We start from the raw sequence: 27579 nt of genomic DNA, 5'->3' as shown, positions 1-27579 counted from the left end.
TACCATAAATAAATGTTTTACTGTAAAAAAAAAGGCCTATTAAAAACATATTTGACAGATCATGCACTGCTCTTTTGCTTTCTTTTTCCTTGAAGGATAAGCGAAAAAACAAAGAGGAACAGACTCTTCCAGGTTGAGCTCAGAAGTTCGTCTACCCACGCTGACTGGGGAAAGCTGCTCTGCCCTAAAAAAGCATTCTTGAGAAGCTTCCCGTTGCAAACCCAAGGAACGTCCGATACATCTAAAATGTGTCTCAATTGAATATGTATCAAAAACATCCTTGCAGGCGTGCATATTCCGAAACGATAGGAACATTAGAGCAGCTGGGCTCTATAAAACCGGAAAACATGACAATTACAAAACTCAGAATTCTATTATCTAGTAACAAACAAAATTTCATATACAAAAATGACATTCTCTATTCCGTCACTCATTACTTATAAACAGTGAGGAAGTTTTGATCTCGGAATTGTATGACAAGTTCCCTCTCCAAGATGGCCGCGGCGTTCAAGTGAGCATCGCCAAGCTCGCTCTCGCCTTCTAGACCCTTGCCAAGTCCCACTCCGAGCCGAAACAAACCCAAGGCCCTGCGACGTCACAGTGTACCGTCTCCTAGCAACGGCGCCCGCCGCGTTACACGGAAAAGGCCCCGAGCTCAGGTCACCGGGGCAAGAAGCAGATCGCTTGCATAGCCATGCCGACCACTCGGGACCCGTTCCCATACCCCAAGTACGAGAACGACACCAGCTACTGCGGCTGGGGGCCGGTCGAGCAGGTCAGACGCATTCGAATGACTTTTCCCAGATCGTTTCACATGGTTTTCACAAGTACCATCTAACTTTTTTAATTCTAGCTAATATCCCTTTTTTTCCACGTTATTTCCTGCTTTTGTGACTCCTTTACATTTGTTATGTGGCCCTGGCCGTAGAACACTCCTCACCCTCTGCAAATCTTCCCCTGACACTTTTCCCCTCCCCTTGCAATTTACCCCATGCTCTCTGATCGTTTACTTTTGTATGGTAGTTTGGCCTCTTTTCCGTGTGCCCGCTGACTTCTTTTCACGGTGACAAAGTATACGCTATTTTTTTTTCTTACCCCTTCTGGTGCCATCTGCCCATTTTGTAGATGTATCAATGTCTTGTGTTCACTTTTTTTGTGCGTGTCCCATTTCCGGTTGTATTTTAGGTTCGCTGATGTCTCATCCGCATTGTCTTCCCTAGGACCCCTTTTCATTTGTGTTTTTGCCGAGCCCTTTCCTGCATATGTTCTCTGAACCCTCCTGGGCAGTGCCCTCTGTGCGGGAGTGGACTGGGAACCAAAAGAGGACCAGAAAATAACTTTAAAAGTTGCCCCATATTATACTTTTTGAGCGAGCCCCACCCCTTTCCTATGAGAAAATGTGGAAATGAAATGGGTAACGGCCAAACTTGGCCCAGGGTATAGAGGCCATTGGGAAATCTCCAGAATCCTGCTAGGTCAGTCCGCCTCTGTGATCCACAGCTTGCTTTCTCAGCCCCTATCTCTCCTGTGGGCAACCAGTCGTTCACTTCCTGTACGCCTGTCTTCCACATTTTTCACCGCTAACTTCCCTTCTTGCCCTATCACTGCTACCTACATCCCTAGACAAAGAGAAATGCTTGCTTAACATCTCTCAAGCTCTTTTCAAGCAGGTGAAATGTTTCCATAACAGTCCATAAGCAGTGATAAGCATTTATCCACTGTGAGCCGTTAATACATTCTTAAAGCAAGTAGTAAGCGGCCTATAAAATGAGCATGGTTTATTAGCAACCTGGACGGGTGTGTGACCCAATCAGGTTGCTCCAAACCGGGCTACATCTACCGATGCAAGCTTGGGTTCGGAGCAACCCGAGGTCTTTGCACGCCCACCCTACACCGCCGCTACGGTTTTCCCTCCTGCCCTGCCTCACACCCCCAAATCTACCTCTGACCCTCACACCCCCAATTCCAATTAACCTTAAATCGGCTCCTATGCCCCGTTCCCGCGCCCTGCTCCGTAACTTTGGCTTCCTGGTACGCCATGTAAAATGAAGAGTCTCTGAGTGGAGACCCACCTACCATTTCCATGGAAACCCTGACACCCCAAGACGCTGGTGCGAATGAATCAGCACAGCAATGTTTTCCTTTTTTTTCCATTGCTATTGGCACCTCAATGGTTGGCCCAGGGGTGCTTTAGCAATAAATCCACGTTTTGTGGGGTTCACCAGCTCAGTAATGGTGCCAGGGCACAGCATTAAAGCCTTCGCTTGGGCCTTAAACTTGGCCCCCGGGCCTTTACCGGCCAGTGAAGCCTGCAGAATGTGGGATTATTGCTATATTATCGTTTGTTATGCTTGCATTTGTATAGCAATAGCGACTACTGCCTTAGTACATTATGAAGCGCTGTTGCCTGTCAGAGAGGCTGAGGAATATTTTTGTCACACCATAAATAAAATGTTTATTAACTAAAAATATACATGGTCTTAATGTTTATTTGCATAGAGCACTTGCTAAAAAAGCAATCGTTAAGCATTTGCTTGTAATTTTCAAATCGGCATACAATAGGGTGACCAGATTATTTTTTTTAAAACCGGGACAGGCCATAGACATAGAAGTCGGACGAACTTCTATGTTGTTGGCCCTTTGCGGGCGAGGGGGTGTGATGGGGGTGTGCTCACAGGTGCACTCCTCTCATCGGAGGAGAGAGCCGGTTGAGGGGAAGGGGTAGGAAATGGGGGCGTGAAAAGCATTCACGCCCCCATTTACGCACAGCAAAAGTCCCGCCGGGACCCGATTTCGGGATTTCGAAATCGTGTCCCAGCAAAAACCGGGACCGTAGGCAGCCACCCTTCCAATCCCTGGACGGGGTTTGGAAAATGAAAAAACTCCTGGGACCCTGGGACAGAGGGTGAATTCCCCGGACTGTCCCGTGAAAACCAGGACGTCTCGTCACCCTACATACAAGCATTACCTAATTTTAAATGTTCGTGCCCTCCATGCTTGGGAAGGGCTTAATACATGTTAAAACTATGCAATCTCTAAGCAGTTTGCTTGCTTAGTGCTTAAGAAACGCCTTTGACGTTGAATAGGGAGCCTTTCTTTGCCCGGCTCTGGTTGCCCTGCCCCATCACCCCTTCTCTAGGTGCTCCCAATCTAAAAGCACTCCTAGTTCGTCTGGGGATTCATATCATTATTATTCCCCTGTCTAATTTTGTTGGCGTTCAACTGAAACGCCAACACATGAGCAGCAGGGGAATCTTGTAATAGCTATTCCCCTGCTGAATTACCCTACATCCGACATGCATAAATAACTACTTAGGCTAGGGTTGTTCCCACGCAGAATTGAACTGTGCTGTATCTGATACGCAAAACATCCTTCGGAGTTCAGAATAGCGCAATAGAACACTGCAGCCCCCTCCCCATGGCACAACGAATTTGGTTCATCAGAACCTGCCCCCGATGATCATGTATTTCCAATCTCCCCGCTCATTTATGGCATGGAGTGCCGCAAGCCAAATCAGAGGTTTGGTTGCTCGCAAGTTGATATTTTGACTCTCACCTCTAGACCATTCTTCTGGTGCCCACACCCAAGCCAGCACAGATGCAGCATATGGAGAGGACGTCTTGCAATGCTCTCTGATCACAGAAGTGCCCAGCCCACCAATAAGCAAAGCAAACATAGGGCCTCATTACGGGTATGATATGATATTTTATTTATATCGCGCTCGTACACAGTGTTACCGCTGTGTTTCCGCCGGACCCGTAATGATTTACTGGTGCCTGACTTCCCGGTGCCACCAGGCATTTGTAAATCCCTATTCCCATAGAGTCCTATGGGACTGGGGACATGAGAGCACCGGCACCGTTACCAACGGTGCCGGTGCTCCCGTGACAAGTCTGCCTACCGTGACCGCTGCACCCGGGAGGTTTAGACCTGTCGGGCTCAGCAGCCGCGGCAGGCAGACTTGTAGTTTGCCGGTCCGGAAACAAGGGTGCCAGTGAGCTTACCAGCACTCTTGTTTCCGGACCGCCAAACTTATGAGGCCCATACTGTTGCTTCTTCAAAGATTCTAGTCTAGATATTTCTAACCATCCCTTGTTATCTCTTGCTCCCATTCTCTGCCTATCCTCTAACCATCCCTTCTCTTCCCTTCCTCGAATCCTCATTCCACAAGCCCTTTGACATCACCTTCTCATTTTCTCTAGCAGTCATTTACCCACCCACCTGCCCTCTGCACTTTTTCCAAAGCCCCCACTCTTTTTTTTTATTGGACCTCTTTTCTCTCCACCGTTCGCACCCTGCGTTGCCTGCTTCTTGACTTCCATCACAGAGTGCCCCATTGGCTTCATTCTACAAGGCTATCCTCTCACCATTCTCCCCGCCTAACCACCACCACCGTCCGCTACCTACTCCCTGATCCCTATTCTCTCCCTAGCCTGTGCCTATCATGGGTTTTGAGAAGAATCTAAATAGAGTGTGGGAGAATCTATAGAGCACTTGTAGCACAGGGGCAAAGCATTTTGGGAGATCCTCCTAAAGCTCTAAACACACACACACATCAACCCATCTATGTGTAGAGGGCCAGGCTCAAGATCATGGGCCTCATTACACGGAAGGCGGTAATGGTTAACGGTCACCGGTAATGGTACCGGTGACCGTTAACCCTTACTGCCTTACTACGCGGTCCCTTTGCGGGTTGGTACTTTAACGCCTGCTTTTTAGCAGGCGTTAAAAACCAACCCGCAAAGGGACCTTGGTGCTAATTACAGTACCGCAATTTGCAGTACCGTAATTAGCACCTTCCCCATTCCCATTATGCCCTATGGGGCAAAAATGGGAATGGGGAAGTGCAATGGGGGAACGGGGAATTACCGCCCAGCCAACCTTGGAATAGGGCGGTAATTCCCCTTTCCTCCAAGGCGGTGCCAGTATTTTACCGGCATGGACCAAGGTGCTATTAGCACCTTGGTCGACCGCCTACCGTGTAATGAGGCCCTATGTCTGCATTGGCTGGAGGACCCAACCCAGGTCACAACAACTACATGGACAGTAATTGCCCTTAAAGCGGCTGTCACCTTAAATTGATTATTTTCCATCAGAGCTCCCTTTGGTAGATTGGAAAATAAAAATGAATAGAAACACCCATATTCTTAGAAAATTTGGAGGAATGGTGTCGAGAGTCTCTACAGACGCCTGGCAGCACTGCACTCTTTTTGTACATCTGATCACAATGATCAGGCGCAGGGAGAAAGAGTTGCACGGCAGTCATAATTGAAGGCACAAATGAGAATCAGAATAAGCATTCCAGGCAGCTGTCAAGCTCTATTTCTCCAAGACCCCCCCCCATCTACGTGGGCCTGCTTATGAAAAATGCATTTGCCTGTTGGAGATGCAGTTTTGACTGTCCAGTTTGGATGTTTATAATCCGGTCAGATAGCACAGCGAGGTGAGCGCTCGTTTCTGACATCTGTTTGTAGCCTGCGGATGCAGGGTCAACTCAGTCTTTCATCCTTCCGAGGTCGATAAATTGAGTGCCACGCGGTGGCTAATGATATGAACTGTTATTACAGAGCTGTGATCCTCTCGGGTGAGCTAGCTCTATATATATATATATATATGTATATATATATGTTTGTTATGTGTGGACACATAGAGAATGTAAAAAGACACGCGTGTTTCTATTCATTGAAGAAGAATGCTGTCACAGGCCGATAGAGGACCATGCAGGGTTTCAATTTCATCCCACACCTGTGATCTGATAAGGGATCAGAATGAGGCACGTTTGAAAGCACCACCCACTGTGAACCAGGGCCACGTTTGAATGCGCATGTTTATGCCCACGGGTTGCTGCAGCTTGGTCCTGATCCTCAAAAATATACATCTCTAGCACGCAAATACATTTGCCTGTCATAGACACATTTTGTTTTGTGATAAGGAAAATGTGTTATTTATATGGTGCTTTTCGCCAAAGAACTTTACAGAGAACACATTTACATACGATATCACCAAACTAAAGTTGGTACTCATTTATTAATCTCGTTAGGATGGAAGGCTGAGGTGGCCTTGCTGGGATTCGAACCTGTGACTTGCAGATCACACAAAGATTCGCAGCAGTGAGCGCTCAACCTGCTGTACTAGCTTATCAGCTTTGCCGATCAGCCACACAGTTTGCCTGTTTTCTATGCACTGCACACATATGCATCCATACATTTGGATTTGTGTTCCGTTTGGGATTTTTCTGGGCAGCTCTTTATACATGCTCTTTATATTTTCTAGGGGGGCTCATATTCGAAGCCAACACATCTAGCACAAAATGAAGATCCCTGGAACCGGCTACATGCCACACCCACGCTGTCCAGTGCCAGAAGAGATGTTTGTTACTTTGACCCAATCGTAAGTTAAGGGGAGACCTTTGGCAATGTTGTCTGATTTAATAGCCACTTGAATTCACTTTCATTCAGAGCCGCACTTCTAGCAATGCACCTTGTACTGTACAGGGTCGTCCTACGTAAATAAAGGTCTTAAAGCGACCAGGTAAGAAGTATTGAATTTGTTTTGGACTTTTTTGGGCAGCTCTGTTATTGCCCCTTTAGCGGCCTGTAAGGGGGGCACTATAGGCAATCTGGATGCTCGCAATGCGGGTTGTAATCTATGGTACAAGCCTGCGTTCCGAGCAGTCTGGGTTGCCAGTGCCCCCCTTCCCTTCCCCGCAACCCCTTCGCCGTCACCTCTAGGCACCCGTATAGTTTCCCAAACGGGTGCCAGGAGTGTTTTTTTGTTGTGGTTTTAAAAAACAGAAATTTACCTTTGCTGCCCAGGCCAGTGCCATGCAGTGCTGTCCCTGAAGTCCGTTTTCCTTGTTGATGGCATCAGAGCACAGTCATCAACATTGAAAACGGACTTCAGGGACAGCACTGTCCTGCGGATGGCGGCACAGCAAAGGTACTTTAAAAAAAAAAATGTAATTTTTATTTTTATTACGTTTTTTTTAAAGTCACCACTAGCACCCGTGTAGACAACTACAAGGGTGCTAATGGCATTTCACTCGGGCCCTTAACTTGGGTGGCATGCTGTTACTGACAGGGGGGCCCCCCTCGCCTGGGGGCATATAGCTCGAGTAACACTGTATATTTGTAGGTCTTTTACTTCTGACATTGGTAATTCTAGTGGTTAATTCCATGGTCAGCCCTTGATTGGCGGCTTCCTTACCTTTTCAGCAAGAGACATTATTCAGACATTTTTAATTGTCTTTCATAAATATCAAGTGTATTCCTTGCTTCTTCTTATGCTTGTTTCCCCCAACAGATCACCCAAAACTATTCCAAACCTATTGGTCCCTGCACGTGGCATTTGTAGCAGCAACCCCTCCCCAGCCTGCTTGCATGTTCCTCAACCCCATGTCCAGGGAATTGTGAACCAGACCTGTTGTAGAACTTGCAAGAGAGAAACAGTTGTGTGTTAAGTGTCACCGGGTGGGGGCCTGCTAGTTTTTCTTCTGCGTGTACGGAATATCTGTACAGGGTATCTGGTCTCTCTTCTTTTAGCATTTCCGGAATTTGTTCCCAGGAATCCCATAGCTAATTCAATTCAACTCATACATACATAGTAATCACTTACGAAAATGCCACAACGAGTAATTGCAATACACATATATGCACCAAATATTCCTTAAATATTTAGGGATCAGCCAATATGTACATAATAGTACCCAGACCAAATTTTCTTTGTAAATTACTAGCAAAAGTACTCATTCTCCAAACGGGACATGGTAACACTCTCATCAATTGTTGTAATGAGGCCCTTGGTCTATACCTGTATTCTGTGAAAGTGGTAAGTGCAGCATGGATGCCTTATGCTCTTAAGGAGCGAAGCTTGCACTTGTGAGGCCTGCTAGGGTAGTTTTCTGTGAAAGAAGTTCATGAAAGGTAACGTGTTTCTTAAATACATCTGAGCTTCTTGGCCATTTCACCCCCAAAACAGTTTTTGAGAGTCAAAACGTAAAATATACTTGTATCGACTCCACAAAAATCGTTACACAGGCAGTGCCCAGACATTCAGTGGCCCCCTTAATACCCGACACCTCCCACTCTCTACTCCTCTCCCTGGCATGAAAACAGTCTCGGGGCAAAAAGGTCAATAGTACTGAGCTGGCTTTGATCCAGTGCTTCCACGGGCATTTTACTGCATTCAGGGCAGAAAGCATTCTCATTACCAGAGGATTTATTTTTTAAATACCACCCACAAGTCACTTCGCAAATAAAGATTTGGGGTCTACCAAATCGGATTTTGTAATGGTTATTGTTCTAAATTGTCTTCTTTGTGTCGATCCAGTCTGTCTGCTGCCATCTAGTGGGCATTTTAAAAACGGAATCAACAATCAAGCTCAAAGAACGCTCGCCAACAAGGTTGTAAATGCTACACGCCCCTCCTGAAAATAGCTCGACTATGCGAGTGGGCGAGTGAAAATAGCAAGCCCTGGGTATCAGGCTCCTCCATGATCAGTCTCCCTGCACTACGTCAGGGACTACCGCGCACTTAGAGGCTGTAATTGTAACCCCTGCAGCCACCTGCCTCCTTGCAGTTACCCAGAGCTGCGCTGCCGTGGCTGCACTCATGTAGAGCGTTTCTGCCCTGATTGCACTTCCCCTGTCCCTCTCCCTGGCACTACCCCCCCCCCCCACCCCCCAACCCTCCCTTCCCCCTGCACTTTTGCGCTGTCGCACTTGCACGATCTGAATGGCACAAGGCCTAGGAAGATCGTTTGTTTTGTCCTCCTTCTGTCTCCACCCATTTGTCTTATCACGCCTAGAAAGACTTGTGTACAGGCACGTTATAAATAATATATCATAGCATATTCTTTCGCTCTATTCTACCCTCGGGTCCAACACACTCTGCCAGGTACACTGTGGATGTCCTCATCTCCTCTGACATCCCCCTCTCTAACCCTCTCACCACCCCTCTCTCTTGGACTGACCACTTTCTGCTCTCCTTCCACCTGACAATCTGTCCCCCAGGTGAAGCACTACCCCAGCACTGCCACCAACCTTCTCGGTCGTCCGGTCCATGAAGCGCGTGTCAGTGAAGGCCTTTGCTACTACTGTCTCTCCTCCTCCTACTCCTGCGGATGTCTCACACTCTGACACAGCCCTCGCTAGCCTGCATCTTTCTATCACTAACACTCTCAATGGCCTTGCCCCCTGTCATGAGAATCTGCCTGAAGCCTACCTCCATGTGCAACTTTTGGTTTGACTCTGACCTTGCCACCCTAAAACGCGAGAGTAGGGTGGCTTAGAGGAAGGCGAGGTCATCTGGCAGGCACATCCTCTGACAAACTGGCCTGTCGCCTGCTCCAATGGCAATACAGACTATCTGCATGGTCTAAGAAGAGAGCCTACATCCAAGCCTGCGTCTCAGCCGCCTCTAACAGCACGGCCAAACTCTTCAAAATCTGCAAGGAGCAGGCCAATTCTGCGGCAGTCTCCACCTCTCCTGTTCACTCCCAGGACCTCTGCATGGCCCTGGCCTCTTACTACTAAAACCCAGGACATCTTGTCCTCTCTCTCCTCCTCTCCTGGGGTTCTTCTGGCTGCCTCTCCCTCTCTTCCTCCTTTCTCCTCTTTTTTAGTGATCACTCCTGATAACGTTTCTAGACAAGTCTGATCTATGAAAGTGTCATCCAAGCATGTGCTCCCCTGCTCCTCTAGAAACATCAAGGATCACATTGACACCCTCGCTCCAGCCTGGGCCGACTTCTGCAATCATTCTTTTGCCAATGGAACTTTCCCCTCCCCCTTACGCACTCCTTTGTGCAACCCTCCTGAAGAAACCGTCCACCGATCCTTCATGTCCTGCAAATTGCCGCCCGGTCTCTATCGCTCCTTTATTGGGCAAACTCTTGGAAAAGCTGCCATCTCCCAGCTCACTCTCCTCGCTGTATCTGTTGGTTGTCTCCATGACCATCAGTGGGCTTCAAAGCAGCCAGAGGCACGTAAACTGCTCTCCTGAACACCCATGAAGACCTTCTCACTAATATTGATGCTAGCCTTCCTTCTGTCCTCATCGTCCTTGATATTTCCACTGCTTTCGAAATTGTCAACCATGCCATACTGATCAATCGTCTCCATGAGAACCTGGGCATCACGGATCAGTCCCTCACCTGGTTAACTGTTGACTTCCTTCCTCCTGGACCATCCCTCTCAGGTCCAACTGGGGACCTTTCTCTCCACCACCTCTCTCTCTCAACATGTGGTGTTCCCCAGGGCTCCAACCGCTCTCCCTGGCTTTTCAACTTCTATGTGGCCCCTTTGGCCCACATCATCACCACCTTCTCTATCTTTCAGTGTCATGCGTATGATACTCAGCTCTCCTTCAGGCTCCCCTCTGCCTCTTCTCCTCTCTCGCTCATTCCTGGCTATCTATCCGCGATTCAGGAATGGTGTGCCTGTAACTATCCCTGCCTCAATTCCAGCAAGACAGAGATCCTCCTCATTGGGACCCCTGCTCCTGCTTTACATCTATCACTATGCCCCCCCTCTTTGGGCCTTCTCCCTGCACCTTCCTGTGAGGCAAAAACCCATGGGGTCATCTTCGACTCCACTCTCCCCTTCTGCCCTCACATCATAGATCGCTCAAAAAAGTCCCATTAACAGCTGAACCTCCTCAGAGGTATTCTTCTTTTTACTACTTTCCCCCAGAAGCTCAACATCTCCAGAGCCCTGGTTCTCTCGAGGCTGTACTACTGCAGCTACCTCTATCTGCCTTCCTCTACTCTCCGCCCTCTGCAACTAATCTAGAACAGGACTGCGAGACTTGTCCTTGGCCTCAAGCCCAAGGATCATATCTCTCCAGCCCTGAAACCTCTCCACTGGCTCCCGGTGGCTGCAAGGATCAAGTCAAGTCCCTCTTCATTGTCCACAAGTCTGTCTGGGGCCAAGGCATGCATTACATCCAACTCTCTTCCTAAACATCTTCCTTCTCGAGCCCTTTGCTCAGCTACTTCTAACTCTCTGATGGTCAAATGTTTCTCTAGGCAGAGAGTCGGAGGTAGATCTCTCTCCTCTGCAGGGGCCACCCTCTGGAATGGGCTCCCTGTCCCTCTCAAACTCGAGCAGGACCACCTCAGGTTCTGGAAGCAGCTCAAGATCTTCCTTTTCACTTCTGCTTTCTCTCGCTTTCCCTTGTTGACCACCTGTCTGTCGCGCAGGATGGTCGCCTGGCTACCCTCTAAACTCAGCACCAGGCTTCCTCCATGACCTGCAAGCACCTGCATTGCCTCTGGACCTTGGCGCACTTAGGGCCGTATCTGTTACCCTACAGCCACCCACCTCTTTTTTGCACCTCCTATAGCTGGCTCCTCCGGCTGCACTTACTCAGAGCAATTGCTGCCAGGACCACACTTCCCTTTCTCCCTCTCCCTGGCACTTCTCCTCTCCCTCCGCACTTGCACGATCTGAATGACACAAAGCCTAGTAAGATCATTTGTTTCGTCCTCCTTATGTCTCACTACCCTTTCTTGTTGCGACTAGAAACACTTGTGTACAGGTGCGTTATAAATGACCCATCACATATCATATCATGTAGCCAGTATTGTCCGGAGGGTCCTAACAGGTTATGCAACATCTGATGCAGATTGTTTAAATGGTGTGCAATTGTAAAAGGAACAAAGCTTTGCCACAAACCCAGCCACGCAGAAATGCTCATTTTTATAAATGTAGAAGATTGAAGCATTTGCATTTCAAATTTAAGTGTCCGGTTGGGACTGAGAACACTGTAGTGGATCATGAAACAATGAGGCAGTCAGAAGAAGACGCACCAGAAATGTTTCTATGTACGGCTGGACAGTGGACTTACCTTTCCCAGAAATCCAACGGGGCAAGCTAGCTTGAGTAATGCCACATGGAACATTTCTGCATGCTGCCTAAGTCTCCCTAAACTCATGCCAGAGCCCAATCGCACTGATTCAATGCGACAAATGTAACGCAATCTGAACATTTATACATGATCTACAAAATCAAATCTTTAAGACTCCTAAGAGCTCAGTCCTGCACTATAATTTCTCATCATTGTACACCTTGTCACTTGTAACCACCTCCTGCCAAGGATTTCTAAATGTAAACTCTCATCTGAAATCTATGCTATATGCAGCCAGTAGCATTAACTTCCAAGCAACACATTCAAAGGACATGACTTCCTTTTGTATCTCGCTCCCTTATTTTCCCTTGAGTTCTCACATTAGCTTTATAATCGTCTACACGGTTATCTGCATATCCAGACCCAGCAACCTGAAAGTTGGCTCACCATACCCATATAAGCTTGTGACTCCTGGAGTAAATAAGTAAGTGCTTCACCGGAGTACCACCAAAAGACAGAAAGCACATTTTTTAAATGCGGCTGATTGTCATCTGGTTCTGTGGCTGCTCTTGTAACACCAGTCATTTCCACTGCTACTGCAAGGTGCGCAACCTCAAAAGGAATCACCATACATAGTGTTGGCTTTCTGAAATAGTAAACTTTGGTGGCAGTGTGGTAGTTTGCAAGCCAAAAGGATACGGCCTGCTTTTAACAGTTCTGGCATTACTTCTCCAAATTGTGGTTCTTTCACACTGAAGTTTACCCTTTTCATGGAAGTTGTTCCAATTGCAACACTGCACTTTACCAGAATATTGCTAAAAAGTATACCTAGACACAGGTGGGCTGCACCATCCAATGTAGCGCCCTGTAAGTTATCTCAGGGCAGCAGACACTGGAAGATGATAGATGCCCACCCTACAGTCATCTTGTTAGAGATTTTCTAATTTATGATTTTTTGAAAAACTATCTAAAGATGCACCGCCCAAAACACTGAAGCTGTGGCGGCACTACTGCTGGTGTGCTAATCCTATTTATTAATACATGCAGGAATGAAGTGTGCATCATGATCTGTTTTCTTTCACCAGGGCAACTTAATGAATGCCTAGATTAGCTCTCAGTTGGACTACTGTAATTCAGCCTACATTGGACTTCCCCAATATGGAACAAAAAGCCTCAGAGAATGCACACTGTTTCCGTGAAAATCTCCTTATAATTCCTAGACAGACCCCCAATAACTGAGGTACTCGGATAACTTCACTGGTTGGCAAGCGCAGCGCGTTCAAGGCTGTTGAGACGCGGGCCCCAGGCCATTAGACACGAGTTTTGGTAGGTTTAGAGAGAGCTGTGTCTGTTACCTTCGATTGGGAGTTTCCGGGATTCCTGCTATGTGTCTACATTTGTAGTAAATACAATTTTCGGCTACTTGAAAATACAATTGTTGAGGTCCCCCGCTAGGCCCTTAAAATGTCTGCAAAGCGGAATGTTGATTGCACAGCAAGTATGGTTGAGCCTCCTCATATTTAAGCCTAGTGCAGCGGAGCACCAACCACCATTCATCTGCCCTTGTGGTGGAGCCACATGTCCTGATAGGGTGCTCTGCCGGCTGAAGGCAAAAGCCAAGCCCCTCTCTGGCCGGAGCTTGTGCGCGCGAAGAGCTACCACGCATAGTTCTCTGGGATCCATGCTCAGTTGATGAAAATGCCTCCATTGTGCAAAGAAAGACTGCCCTGCAGAACAACCGCAGTGCTAGTGATAAGTAAACCCTAACCTAGGCCCACCATGTAATTAGAGTAGCGTTCATGAAAGGTTTTTCCAGCATGTAGATTAAGAAGAGTAGTGTTTCTGAGCAAATTCTTTCATTGCTCATAGCAAGTGCTATTACATATAAACATGAGTTAAGCCAAACAATACTTTTTGAGATTTTAAAGAATGCACTTAAAACAGTTGATACAATTGTACACATAGTATTTATAGTTAAGGCAAGAACCTCTGACATCACCTAAGGGCAGGAAGACACTGCAAGGTTAAGAATTAAATTCCAGCAAGCAGTCTTGTTTTCCATACAGTCCATGAGCCAAGTCAGATATCTTAAAGTGAGCAAATGGACAATACCCGGGGACTTGGTTGACCGCTTCATGTCAGACAGTTCAATGCCGAGTTAGACAGAGCGGAAAAATAGCATAATTTAGTATAACAGGGCTAGGGATGGTTTAAGATATGAAGGCCGAAATCTAGGCAGGAAGCGAGGACAGTACAGGCGGCGTACGTCTCCAGCTCTCAGTTTAGAAATAAAGATCAGAAGCATAGGTCAGGGGGAACGAAGAAGAATACAGATATTTGGGAAAGGACACCCCAGTTCAGAAGACAGAGATAACTTCTGGTCTAGCCAAAGTTACCAGTGATCAGAACCAGAAGGCAATTAACTGTGATTTTGATTATGTTATCCTCATTCCCTTTCCCCTGTCGCTAAGCACTTTAGTAAGTGAACGTCTAGAATGCTTGGTCATTGTGTCTGGTGATTTGAGATAATTAGCAGCTCATGTGGAACCTGGAATACTGCGCACATAAACAAATGATTTCTACATTTTCCATAGAGCGGTCTTCTCTACCAGTCCCACATAAAAAGGTATTCCCCAAATTGCAAGCAGTCCTTTTCCTTGAAACCCATGTCGCAGAATTCTTTTACTCCAAAAATGTACATGGGGTTTGGGTTAGGTATTTGGAAAGGTGGGGAGGAGGTGTTGGGGGTTTGAGGGTGGTATGAGGGGCCTCCCCTTGCATTTTTTCCAGTAAAAATAATTGATCAGCCAGGATTTGAGGAAATGGGCTGTGAGATCCACTTAACGTAGGTTCCCCCATACTACCTTCTACATGTCACAGTGTATCTCATTTCATATTCATATTTTTATTTATATTATTTATTGATCGTTTGCACTTTATACAACAGAAATGTGTTTCAAAGCTCCACAAGTCCAAATGAGAAGGGAACAGTGGAAATAATAGCAGTGGCAAGAAATCTAAAACAACAATAATATAAAGACATATATACGGTCATGGTCCTACTAGGCCTTGTGGCATTCGGATGTGCAAGTGCATTGAAGAGCAGTGCAGGGGAGGGGAGGGGGACAGAAAGGGGGAGCAGAGGAGTCGATAAGTGCTGGAGGAGGGCCCAAGAGGGAAGTGCTAAGGGGAGCCAGGAGGAGCACCTCAGTCTAAGTGCTGGAACAGGCAACCCTCAAGGGTGGTATGTGGAGCCACCAGGCAGGGGCCCACAGGGCAATACGGTAGGGGTGTGCTGGTAATAACTGGGAGGAAGGGCCTGAGATCCTGTGCGATTCATGGGGATCAGGCCACCAGTCACAGCGGCAGTGGGGGGATTAGCAAGGAAGGGAAAGGGGTAGAGAAGAGCAGCGTTTTGAGCAGTTTCCTTACTTAAGGAGGTCCAGCTCAAATCTGAGAGCTGCATGAAGGCTGTTCCAAAGGGAGGCACCAGCCGCGGCGAGAGGTCTTCCCCCCCCACTCTCTGCTTAGAGAAGCGTTTGACAGTCAGAGAGTTGGAATTAGAGGAGCATAGGCTCTAGCAAAGGAGTATTTAGGGAGGGAAAGTTGGAGATAGCATAGTCCCAGGGCCCAGAAGGCCTTGGGGTGATGCAGAGGGTCTTGAATCTGATCCTTGCAGCCACCGGCAGCCAGTGAAGAGATTCTAGGGCTGGAGAGATGTAGTCCCTGTCTTGAGGCCAAGGATAAGTCTTGCAGCCTTATTCTGGATTAGCTGGAGGGGGCGAAGAGAGGAGAGAGTGAGATTGAGAAAGAGGCTGTTGCAGTAGTCCAGCCTGGAAAGGACAATAGCTCAGGAGACATTGAGTTTCTGGGGGAAAGTGAGAAAAGGAAGAATGCCTCTAACAAGGTGGATCTGGAAGTGGGACTTTTTGGTAATGTCCATGATGTGAGGGAAGAAGGAGAGAGTGGAGTCAATGATGACCCCAGGGTTTATATCTTCACAAGATGGCGGGGGTAGGAAAGAGGGCAACAGTGTCCCGATGAGAGGATCTTCATCTTACTGGCATTGAGACAGAGAGCATTCGCTGAACACCATGCCTGGATGGCAGACAGACAGTCAGGGATGAAAGAGAATGAAAAGGGGGAAATAGATTGATGTTTGACGGAAAGCTGTGTGTCATTGGCATAACGGTGGAAATGAGAATAGGAGGAGGAGATCAGGTGAGCAAAAAGGGCGAGATAGATATTGAAGAGCCAATGCAATAGGATAGTGCCCTGGGGGACGCTACGGGTAGAGAGGGTGGTGGTGGTGGAGGAGGAGAAAGGGCCCAATTGCAGTTGGAACGGGTGGTTAGTGAGGAAAGAGGTCAGTCAGTCCAGCGTCCGGTCAGTGATGCCTAGGGTGTCAGAGTTGTTTTATGAGGATGGAATGGTTGGCCATGTCAAAGGCAGAGGAGAGATTGAGGAGAATGAGAACAGAAGGAGAGTTGGAGGCAAAATTTGCGAGCATGGTTTCACAGGTGTTCAGGAGAGCAGTGTCCTTGCCCCTGGAAGCCCGCAATCCAGAATGGTGGTCATGTAGGCAGCCAACAAGATCAGTGTGAAGGGTCAGTTGGGGGAGGACCAACATTTCCAAGAGTTTACCCAGGAAGGAGGTAATAGAGAGAGAGCGATAGATAGCTGAGTAGGAGGGGTCAGCAGATGGGAGTGCTTGAGGGATAGAGGGAAAGAGCCAGTGGCGAAGGAGTGGTTACAGAAGTCTGCAAGGGCTGGGGTGAGAGAGGACATGTTGTCTTTAATAGTTCTAGAGGAGCAAGGGAGCACCTGTTTGGAGGAGGACTTCATAGAGCGGAGCGGAGGAAAGGAGAGAGTGGTCATACAGGAGAGGGCGGTGGTGACCAGGTTAGACATAGGGATGTCACCAGAGATGAGGGCATCAAGAGTGTGGCCAGCAGAGTGAGTCGGGCCAGGAAGGAAGAATAGTGGGATAGAGGGTGTCGCAGAGGACCCAGAACTGAGAGGTGGATGATTCAAGAGAGTCGAGGTGGATGTTAAAGTCACCAAGGAGGAGGAGTTTGAAAGAAAAGGTTCAAAGAGATGAGGCAGTGTCATCCCATTCAGAGAGGAAAAGGGAGATAGGGCCAGGGGGTCTGTAGATAGTGGCGAGGGTGGGAGAGACCCCCATCCTACAGGCGAGTCATTCAAAGGAGGGGTAGGTTTCAGTAGGAATGATGAAAGCAGGGACCCAGTCAGGGAAGATCAGGGCCACTCCACCTCCAGTCCTGTTGGGTCTGAGTTTGGAGAGGATTTTGTAGCCCTCAGGAAGGAGAGTGCCAAGAGCAGTGACACAGCTGGCATTGAACCACTTCTCAGTAAAAGCGAGGACGTTCAAGTCAAGGTTTTCGAGAAGGAGACAGATGTCAGAGGAGTGTTTAACAGCAGAGCGAGCATTCAGAGTAGATAAGTGTAGCTACTTACCACCTTTCAAGGTTTTCCGGGGGTGTACGGGGCAAGGTACTCCCACCACTGGTGGCGGAGAAGTGAGGGGAGGGGAAGGAGGAGTGGCAGGGGAAGGGAGGGAGTTTATGAGGGTAGACATGCACCGGTTGAGAATGAGAAAAGCAGGTTGAGAACCATGGGCCATAATAGTGCCATTGTAATAGACATTCATTATGAGGATGAGAAGTATGCAACTTCCCCTTAGGGCCACCATTAATGGGTGAGAAGGAGAAAGAGTGGAGACCAGATGGGGAGGTCCATAGATCAGGAGAGGAGACAGTGGAGCGGATGTCCATGAAAGTCTGTCTGGAAGTGGCATTGGCGTAAGTGTTAGCGATGGGAAAGACTGGGTTAGTGTCAAGCATAGCCTTTTTCGGCTTTTTTCTTTCAGACCTAATGAGAGAGGTAGGATAAGTGATAGAATAGCAGTTGGAATAGATTGGAGAGATGGAGAGTGCCATGGGAATAGAGGAGGAGAGAGAGATGGGCAAGGGAGCTGCACAGTGCACAGGAACTTACCAAGTGGCCTAGCTGCCAGGCAGGCGCAGAGGAGGAGGTGTGCAAGGGAAGACGGTCACAGATTGAAAACCCCTCCTAGATTCGAATTTCCCCAAAAGGCACAAATACAGCACAAAATGAAGGATGCAGTGATTTGCAAAGCATACCAAGGCATGGAGTTGCCAAAAGCACTAATATGGTACATAAATGTGGAAGGTTTGGGGGGTGCAAGGTATGAAAGCACACCTCAATTTGAATGTGCCATATAGTACAGATACAGCACAAAATGGAGGATGAAACAATTTAAAAAACACACCTAGATTTGATTTTGCCAAAGAACACTAATGCAGCACACAATGGAGGATGCAGCAATTTAAAAAGCACACATAGATTTGATTTTGCCAAAGAGCACTACTGCAGCACAAAATGGAGGATGCAACAATTTAAAAGCACATCTATTTGGCTTTTTGCAAAAATCATTAATACAGCACACATAGATTTGATTTTGCCTAGAGCACTAATACAGCACAGAATGGAGCGAAAGGATGTTTAAGGCGCTCTTACGGAGGAAATATCAGTTGGCACTAGCAGGCAGCAGAAAACAGGCTATGTACAGCAGATACACATGTCAAGTGGGAGGTGGATACAGTTTGAAGTCAGGCTTTGAGGCAAGGGAAGCAGGATTCATCAGGACACCAGATAGATGGTTGTGGTCTAGGAGCAGGTGATCCATTGTGCTCACAGGTGCAATGTAGTGGCACATTTTTCATTATCCCGAAATGCAGGGATACAGTAAGTTTGATCTGTGTGCAGCGTGGCTGGGGGAAAATTGCAGGGGCCGCGGCATGGCGGGGAGCTCCCTCTAGCTCCAGACAGGTCCAGACATAGGCCTTAGTGCTGGCCTTGGTGAGGGGCTGGCTAAGCCTGATTGGCCTTTAGTGGCTCAGCCTGGCCAATGGCAATCACTCAAGGACAGCTGGGTAGGCACTAATTGAGCAAAGATGGTGTCGGCCATCTTGGAGTGTGTGCCACACAATTGAATTCAACGGCCCAACTGGGCTATTATTATTATTATTATTATTAGTATTATTGAGCGCCGACCTGGCTTTGAGAAGCAACTGAGTGCTTTACAGGGGTATACATCAATACAGATCCATAACGGAGCACTTTACAGAGGTGTACAACATTACAGATGCGTAACAGACTACTTTTCAGTGGTATCAACAGAACAGATATATAGCCGCGGGTAGGATACTGAGGGGGTCAGAGGAGGGGTACAGCTGTACCGGGTGGCGAGGACGAGAGGTGCAAGTGGCATCCAGCAAGTCAGGTGGCATGATGGGCGATGTGATGGCCTAGGTGTTGAGGAGAGACTCGTTGAAGAGGTGGGTCTAGATTCTTTTCTGAATTGCAGGAGCGTGGGGACAAGTCTGATGGCAACGGGGAGGAAGTTCCATAGTCTTGGGGGTTAGGCAGAGAAGGCTTGTTTTCTGGTCCTTTTTGCATCAGTGGTTTTCAAGTCTGCATGTGTCCTGACTTCTGGTGGTGCACTGTCCTCCGGAGGTTCACAGTTTCTCTGAGAAGTAGCTGGGTGACTTGAGGGCGACTACCTTATAAATGATGTAGCAAGGTGATTTGTGCGTGCAGTGGGAGCCAGTGTTGGTTGACGAAGGCTGGGGTGATTTGGTCTCATCTGTGTAGTCCAGGGTGTGGAGAGATCGCAATGAGGGACGTGGGGTGGGTTTGTCGATTCAGATCTGGTGTTAATGTGCTGTTGAATCATGCTGATTTTGTCAATGAAGAAGGTGTTGATGGCAGTGGATTTTTCGATTAACTGCGATATGGCAGGGTTGGGTAGCGGGTTGAAGCACTGCTTGACCGCTTTCAAGAGGACGTTGCTTTTGTTGTCGGCTTCTGCTCTGGTATTCTGATAGTAGGAGGTGTTGGCGGTGTTGATTAGTTGTCGGCGGGTTGCTCAGAGTTCCCTGAGGAGCACCAGGTCCGATGCAGCTCTGGATATGTGGCCACCAGCCTTATGGAACCTGGCTCCCTTGGACCTCAGAATGTGCGTCAACTGACATTTTTAAAAAGGGTTTAAAAACATTCCTGTTTGATAAAGGATTAGGCTAATTTCTCAGTCAGATTAGCATGCCCCACTCCCTGATGACCTGTATGTTTATCCTTGTGCGTCTTGTGAGCGCCCTGACGCCTTTGGGCGTGTGGCGCGATATAAAAATGAGAGATAGATAGATAGATAGATAGATAGATAGATAGATAGGCGTGGTGCCAGGTTTTCTTTTGTTTTCTGATTACTCTTTTGCTGAGGTTGAGTTCTTGCTTCTAACAGGGTGCTGACCGTTTTGGTTTGCAGGTGCGTTGTTTAAGAGGCACGTGTTGGCCGATGGAGGCTGAGAGAGTGGCATTGAGTGCTTCTAGTAGAGAGTCGCAGTTTGGTTGGTGGTGTTCGGCCGATGTAATGTGTAGGTTGGCAAGGTCTTCTGTGAGCGCTTCCACTAGGAAGTTCTTGAAAGACCTGAAGGTTTTTCTGCTGGATTTCTGCTGTATGTTGTCCTTGACTGGGGTGGTTTGCAGGATTATGAAAGGCATGAAGGCACGGCTTGGATGGTCAAACCAGTCAAACAGTAGAGGAGAGCTGTAGTGGAGGGAAGACAATGCAGTGATGATTAGGTTGGGGATGTTACCTTTCTAGTTTGTTAGGTCTTTCATGAGCTATGTGAGACTGAGGGTGTCAAGAAAGCTAAGGAGAGCTTCCTTCATCGTTTTGGTGGCCTTGTTGCCTGGGAGGTTGAAGTTGTCTAAGAAGATATTATTGGTGTGCGTGAGGGACATGGTGCTGACCAGGTCTGTGAAGTCTGTGATGAAGCTGGAGTTGGGTGTGGGTGGTCTGTAGATGAGATGGAAAGTGACTGTCCATCGGGGAGGGCAGGAACTGGCAGTAGAGAACCTCGACAGGAGCCAATGTTGTCGACATCAAGTCTGGTGCAGGGCCACATGGCCTTGTGTATGACTGCAAGGCCTCTGCCTGTCTTGTTCAACTGGTCTCTATGTTGGGTACTGTAGACGTCGGGGACAAGGATGTTGTGGAGGTGGGTGTCGGCCAGGTGTCGGTCATGAAGATGGCATCAAGGTCCTGTGTAGTGATGGGGTCGGCGATGTCTGCTGCATACGAGATGTTGGCAAGCATCAACATCTATATTGTGAGGGGTTGTTGATGGACTTGCAGCTTATGTGGGTGAGGGTGCTGCATTGCAGAGTCTGTGCCTTAGAGGAGGGGCAATGTCGTTGATGTTGGTGTTGCTTGGTGATGGTGGGGATGGCCTGTGGGGACAGAGATAGAAAATACTTGTCAGTGCATGCTTACCTATTGTCTGAGCTGGGTTTCGGTCCCTTGGTCCTCCAGTTCCAAACAGGAATTGCCCTTTTCTTTGCCTGCCCTTCCCTTCAGAAGCCCGGACGAGAGATGGCCTTGATCTAACAGTTAAGAGCAGAAAGGAAGAGGCAGGGTTAAGAAAGTGGGTGGGGCATGTGCCAGGGGATCTAAATCCATTTGCACCTGCTCACCAACTAATTCCTTCCTCCACTTACTATTAGCATGGGGCAGGAGGTATTTCCCCTTCAAGGCCTCCAGTCTGTGACGCCGTCTCCCTGTTCATATGAGACTTCATCAGAATCACCTTGAATAGAGAAAACTCTTGAAATTCCTTCTTTTCACCAACAATCCTGCTTTTCTTTCCTTTTTCTATCATAGATCCTCCTTCGTTGATGTAACACCTAGGTGCCCTGGCAGAGACGCAAGTACCCTTTAGAAATAAAATATAGCTTTACCTGGTGATGGGGATTTGACAATAAAGTCCCCTAGCATTGTAAGGTTTAAAGCAATTCAATTTCATATGCTACACACTGCATGGGTAACCAAACAACACTGGAATCTACCATACCACCCACTGGGAAACTGGGACTCAAGAGATTAACCATGAGCTTCCCATGTCTGCTCCAAGCTCCAATGTAGAAACATTCACCTTACAATTATGCAGATCATAAAACAATTGGTTATACACTACATGTGAATAGTATAATATGAAGACTGATTTCTGAACCATTTACATACCCATCTTGCTATCTTTATACTGTAATTCTATATTTCTGCTCTGCAGCACTGCACTAGTCTACATTTCTTTGCCCAATCACATCACCGTATTTATCTTGTGTGGTCTTAAATGATGTATAACCTAAGAATGTATAACTCTATGAGACTAATGACCACCAAATAAACTCTTCGAGGCTATTGGACGTAATGTCTGTGAAAAACACCAGTCCATATATAGTTCCCTAGCTCCTTGCAACCAATTGTCTTGTTTTCTAATATTGTCAGTTTACCGTTTGAATTGCAATCAATTTGTGTTATATGCTTGAGAAACAGAACAACGCTATACAAAAAAGAGAGTTCTATAGCACCACACTAAACTTGTCGCTTGAGTTTTTCAAACAAAAGCGTCAAATGCAAATCTAATGCGGCTAGATGTGTAGAAGTCAAGGATCTGGTATCAATACAAGTCACTGCCACTCTTTTACATAAAAGAATATTGCAGATTGGCAGAATTCTACACACAGCAATTCATTTCAGGCTTGCATTTATTTGGTTTTAGTTGTTGCAAGCCTAGCTGGGGAGCAGCGATGTGGACCGATGAAAGAAGGCTTTCAAAAGGGTGTACATCCGGGGTATGGTGTTTCCGGTGGGGTGTATGGCAGGGATGTGCCTGTAGCCTTAGCAAGCAGGAGGCTTTCAAGGGAATGTTAATCTAGCCTGCATGGACATAGTGGTAGCGATGGGGCTGCCATCATTCAGAAATATGAACTGCGTGAGGCTTCAATAATTGTTATGGTTTTCTCCCCCTCACCCTGTTTAACAGGCCCCGCACGACAGCTTGGATTTCAACTTAAAGACTATGTACAATCACCAGTCAGATCTTCTCCAAACAAAGAATGAGGCGATCTTCCAAAGAGAGACCTTTACAGAGGATCACGGGTGAGGCACGGCACTCTGATACTGCACCAACATCAAGATAGGAAGCTCCCATTGATCTAGCAGGCAGATCAAATGCACCTCTACCTAAATAAATTACTCCTAACCAGAGGCACAGGTGATGTAGCCTTAGCGGTAATGTGGAGTCTACTTTATCAAGTGGTGTCTTTGAAAGATCAAAGTGACAGACAAATTGGCTTGTTTGCCTAAGACAAGCTCCCTTGTATTTTAGTTCTGGAGAAAACAAACACACAAACCTTAAAGGCCTTATAATGGACAGTTGCCTTCTTATAATGTTGTGCTTAATGTGGATATCTCGTTTGACCTAGCAAGCCTGCCATACTTTATTTTACAACCGTACCTCTTATTTAATTATTGTGTGCTGTATTCCAGTGACTTTTTTTTTACCATTTCATGACATACAAGAGAGACACTCTTTCTCACTTCTCCACCCGAGGCCAATCTGGTATATCTAACGTGGATAGATTTTTGGTCAAACGCTCCTTTTGTGTCCCCCAGCACTCATTCTGCACTCAGCCAATTCCTGGCTCTGTCACATTTGTCAGCAGGCTTGCCTTTTACCAGAAGCCCCTCCAGCTCTCATCAGGAGGAAATCCAATAAGGTTTTCTAGTTAGTAGTCCCACACTACTCCTAGGGACTCTTGAGCACACTTTAAGGCCATTACGCATCCACAACATGAATTCACGTACTGTCATCACCACCACACTAGTAATTTCCTCCATAAACGTGCTTCAGGCTAATAAGGGAATCTCTTAACCTTTCTTTTGATTACATTTTCTTCTGGTCAAAGTAGTCCCACGCCTGCAAAGCCTCGTTATGTCATCAATCTCATCTATTCCCTTCACTCTCTTCACTCTCACCCAAAAACTACCCACTTCCCTCCAGTCCGTGCATGCCTCCCATTGCTTGCTCTCCACTGATGACTTTGCCCATTACTTTGCTACTAAAATCCCTACAATGTGCAACATGCTCACTAACCCCTTTTCCCCTCCCTCATTCTTTACTCCACTTTTCACCTATTTGTTTCTCCTGGACCTTCCCTCTAACACACCTGCCGAACCAGTACTCGTCCTTCCGCCTGCCAGCCCTCCCAGTGCTCTTATGGATTACACCCCAAGTACCCCAAGGGGGTGAGGCCAAGCCTGATTTGTATATGGTCTTTCCCCTTTTGTAATGGCTTGCAGGCGAAGAACGATGGTCTGGAGGGTTGCCCAGAGCAATGCCAGAGGTTAAGATTGATTCTAAACCTTCCAGCCATCACCTCTTTTGTTTTGCCAAAGTAGTCCCACGCCTGCAAAGCCACGTTATTTCATCAATCTCATCTATTCTCTTCACTCTCTTCACTCTCACCCGAAAACTACCCACTTCCCTCCAGTCCGTGCATGCCCCCTATTGCTTGCTCTCCACTGATGACTTTGCCCATTACTTTGCTACTAAAATCACTACAATGTGCAACATGCTCACTAACCCCTCTTCCTGTTTTTCCCCTCTCTCATTCTTTACTCCACCTTTCACTTATTTGTTTCTCCTGGACCTTTCCTCTAACACTCCTGCCAAACCAGTACTCGTCCTTCCGCCTGCCAGCCCTTCCTGTGCTCTTATGGATTACACCCCAAGCCGCCAAAGAATTGGCACCCCATATCTGTAACTACCTTGCACATCTGTTCAACCTCTTCCTTTTCTCCAGCATCTCCCCAACATGTGATAAGGTGTCCATCATCCTAACCCTCCTAAAAATAAAACATGTATGGATAACCCCCAATAATCCACCATACCAAGAGCTACCTCACCCTAGAGCATATGGTATTCAGATACAGCAATAATTAAGCAGAGACACGGGAACTTGGTGACTCCCTGCAGTGGGCTCTACACTCGTCACTCCATGGAAACACTGCTGTCCCACGTCACCAACGCCCTTCCTACTTCTCACCAATCTCACCTGTCCTCAGTCGTCATCTTCCCTGATAGCCCCACTACTTCCAACTTTATTCACTACTCCTCCTTTCTCTTGACTCTACCACACATGTGCTTCAGGGGCACTGCCCTAGCCTGGATATCCATCTCTTAAAATTCCAAAATATCCAATACAATTCCTTTACCAGGCAGCATTTTCCCAGGATTTCTGGTTGGCACCTCTTGTTCACTTTGCAGGCCCAGGGAGCGCAAACGTAAGCTTACGTCTGAGCCCTGCTAAGTGAAGCGAGCATCCACCTATCTTCTGTACCACTTTGACCACAAATGCATCCTTTTCTGTGTGCATCAATCTCCCTTTAAAAAATCCTGTCTACACTCTTGCACTGTTCAATAGGTAGACATTGGTCCGGTGCTGTTTTCTTTGGTGATTGGTTTCTTCTTCCATTTTAGGAGAATTTTAAAGAATCGGGTGAAGGAAGCACTCCCTTCAGCGGAGCTCAAAATGTCTTTGAAGCAGTGGGTGAGCCCTCGAAAGCAAACCATTGACTCAGTGCATGGAGCTATTGGTGAGTCCGCTTTATTTGGATAGGTTCAGAGCGCTTAAAGTCCCTTTAAATGAAACTTGCACATCTCTGAGAAAGGGTCTTGAGTAATGTCTGAAGTTCTCGTACTTGGGGCCTCTGATTTTTCATTAAATTACAGGCGACTAGGATCTTGGTTAAGCAGAGCTCTGAAATGTCACCTTGTCCTTCTTGAGAAAGTCATGTCTTTTATTGGAATTGTGGGAATTGCAGTGTGTTCCAAAATTTAAATGGGACAAAAAAGGACAATTGCTACAACTCAAAGGACTGGATGACCTTCTCTTGCATGGCTACGAGAAACTTGAGAGCTCCGACTAAGAGGCCTTGTGCATGTGTGGCAGCTTTCAGCTGGAAAAGTGAGAAAAATCTGATTCACAAGAGAGTGGAAATGGGAATAGTTCTATTGTGAGAACAAAAACGGTTAGATACTGGGTGAAGACGGAGGTATTTGTGCGAGCAGCACAACTGGCAGGCAATAGTGAATTGAAGGTCCTTCTTGGCCTTCAGTATCTACTGGCCTAATGCCGGATAACGTTCTCTTTGATGAACAGCGCATGTTGAGTGCCTATGAATTCTTAACCGCTGGCAAAATAGAGACATCTCCAAAGACCCTGTCCTCCACTTCGTTCCGTTTGAGTATCCGCCACTCTTCAGTTTCCCCCATACCCTTAGTTGAACAGCTGCACTGCTACAGGTTTTCCCTTGGCTTGGAATGCTTCACCTGCCGCCTGCCTATGTTGCCACCTCAACAAGTCTGGCCCTACAAGTTAGACGGCAGATCCAAGTTGGCGGAAACAAGGCACATCCAGTAATCTGCCAGTTCACTGTACCGTGCTGTACTGATCCATGCATACGGCCGAGGCACTTGCACTTTTCTGAACTTCCCCATCTGGGTGTTAGCCATTACATACCCTGACTAGCCACCTATAGCTAAATACTTTGTGGCTAACATAGTGTGTGTTGCCTCATACCCCAAAGAAATGGTTATACCTAGCATAACTCTTTACCCCCGAACCCCCTACTCATTAGGAGTTTGATGGTGTTCCCCCACGTAATCAAGCCAAACTCGGCTACTGGAACCACATGCAGTAACACTACAGTACGGGGCGGTTGTGGGGGCAATCCTCATGATTCAGAGTCAGGTGGACCCGGTAGTTTTCACCCATGTTGGAGTCCCATTGGGCTCTTTTGGGGACCTTCAGTCATTCCAAATGTGATTATACCACAGGAAAGCAGGAAAACAGGGATTGTTTCCAAATGCTGCCTGCTTTGCAGCTGTCATCAAACTCGCAATGGCGCCCTTTGTGTTAGTCTAAGTTTTGATCCTCAATGCTAGCTCTTGTCTTCTTGGAAGTCAACCTCACAATGCGAATGGTTTGTGGTAGAGTAGCACAACACGTTGTTCCCCGCATGCTATCGCAACAGCAGTTCTCTATCTTTTTCACTACCACAAGTGAACAATTGGCAGTATGGGAATGTTGATGTACTTATGATTGCATAACATCAGATTTTTCCAAATGTATGTGCAAAGGAGGAGATTAAATGGTGGTGGTATGCTTTGTTAGTAGGGGTGTGACTGCAGAAGACTCCTCAAAATTGATCATTCTGTCATGGTCCGAGACCCTGCAAGCTCTGCTTCCTTTGATTGAGGCCTACTCAGTACAAAGAAAGCTGATCAGACAAAGAATAGGGAGGTCGAATTGTGTGCCCAGTCATGCATAGTCTTTATTGGTGCTGAAAGCTCACTGTTGTGTTCTGCAGTAGGCCTTCTCAAGGGTGTTGGCACCTTCACGTCTTAAGATCCAACGCATTGAGCGTCATTTGTGCAAACCAGCTCCTCTTTGGTGCGTGAACATGCTGCAGCTGTTGAGGGTGCAAAGGAGGGTATCTGTCCCCATGCTTCAGTGTAACATTCTGCTTGTGTTCTCCTTACAGTGGGCCACCACTCTGCAGCCACCAACCGAGGATACTCCAGGAAACAGGACGGGGGCTTTTACTCCATTTGAGACTACTAAGCCGTAGACCGGATGGACTCCTCCGCAGCACAAGACTAACGACTTCAACTCGCGTGTCTTTAGTTTCCCTTTACATTAAATTTGGTTGCCCTGCTCCAATGTGGAGAAAATACCGTATTCTTTCTAAACGTTGAAGCAAAATAAAAATCTATTGATGA

General features: G+C 47.2%; 1 protein-coding gene and 1 long non-coding RNA gene across 2 annotated transcripts in view; one reads left to right on the top strand and one right to left on the bottom strand.

The window, feature by feature from the left end:
* Positions 1-6853, bottom strand: part of LOC138521031 (uncharacterized) — a 339869-nt gene extending 333016 nt beyond the window's left edge. The window contains exon 1 of the long non-coding RNA XR_011282919.1: positions 6804-6853. This is a non-coding gene — a long non-coding RNA (uncharacterized lncRNA). The remainder of the gene's footprint in view (positions 1-6803) is intronic.
* On the top strand, positions 572-27579 carry CFAP276 (cilia and flagella associated protein 276). The gene is made up of 5 exons (XM_069633535.1): positions 572-775; positions 6275-6391; positions 22777-22892; positions 25276-25391; positions 27342-27579. The coding sequence occupies exons 1-5, from the start codon at positions 695-697 to the stop codon at positions 27410-27412; spliced, it is 501 nt and encodes a 166-aa protein (XP_069489636.1). The 5' UTR covers positions 572-694; the 3' UTR covers positions 27413-27579.

This window comes from Ambystoma mexicanum, chromosome 13 (assembly GCF_040938575.1).
Source record: "Ambystoma mexicanum isolate Mex_15411 chromosome 13, UKY_AmexF1_1, whole genome shotgun sequence".
NCBI classification, from domain to species: Eukaryota; Metazoa; Chordata; class Amphibia; order Caudata; family Ambystomatidae; genus Ambystoma; species Ambystoma mexicanum.
This window is presented reverse-complemented; position numbering and strand designations above follow the sequence as displayed.

What these genes read in the sequence shown, in the direction of transcription:
- CFAP276 (XM_069633535.1), top strand. Translation starts at nt 695, where the DNA reads ATGCCGACCACTCGGGACCCGTTCCCATACCCCAAGTACGAGAACGAC. An exon ending in GCTGGGGGCCGGTCGAGCAG is followed by an intron (nt 776 to 6,274) that starts GTCAGACGCATT and finishes TATATTTTCTAG; the next exon opens with GGGGGCTCATATTCGAAGCC. An exon ending in ACCTTTACAGAGGATCACGG is followed by an intron (nt 22,893 to 25,275) that starts GTGAGGCACGGC and finishes CTTCCATTTTAG; the next exon opens with GAGAATTTTAAAGAATCGGG.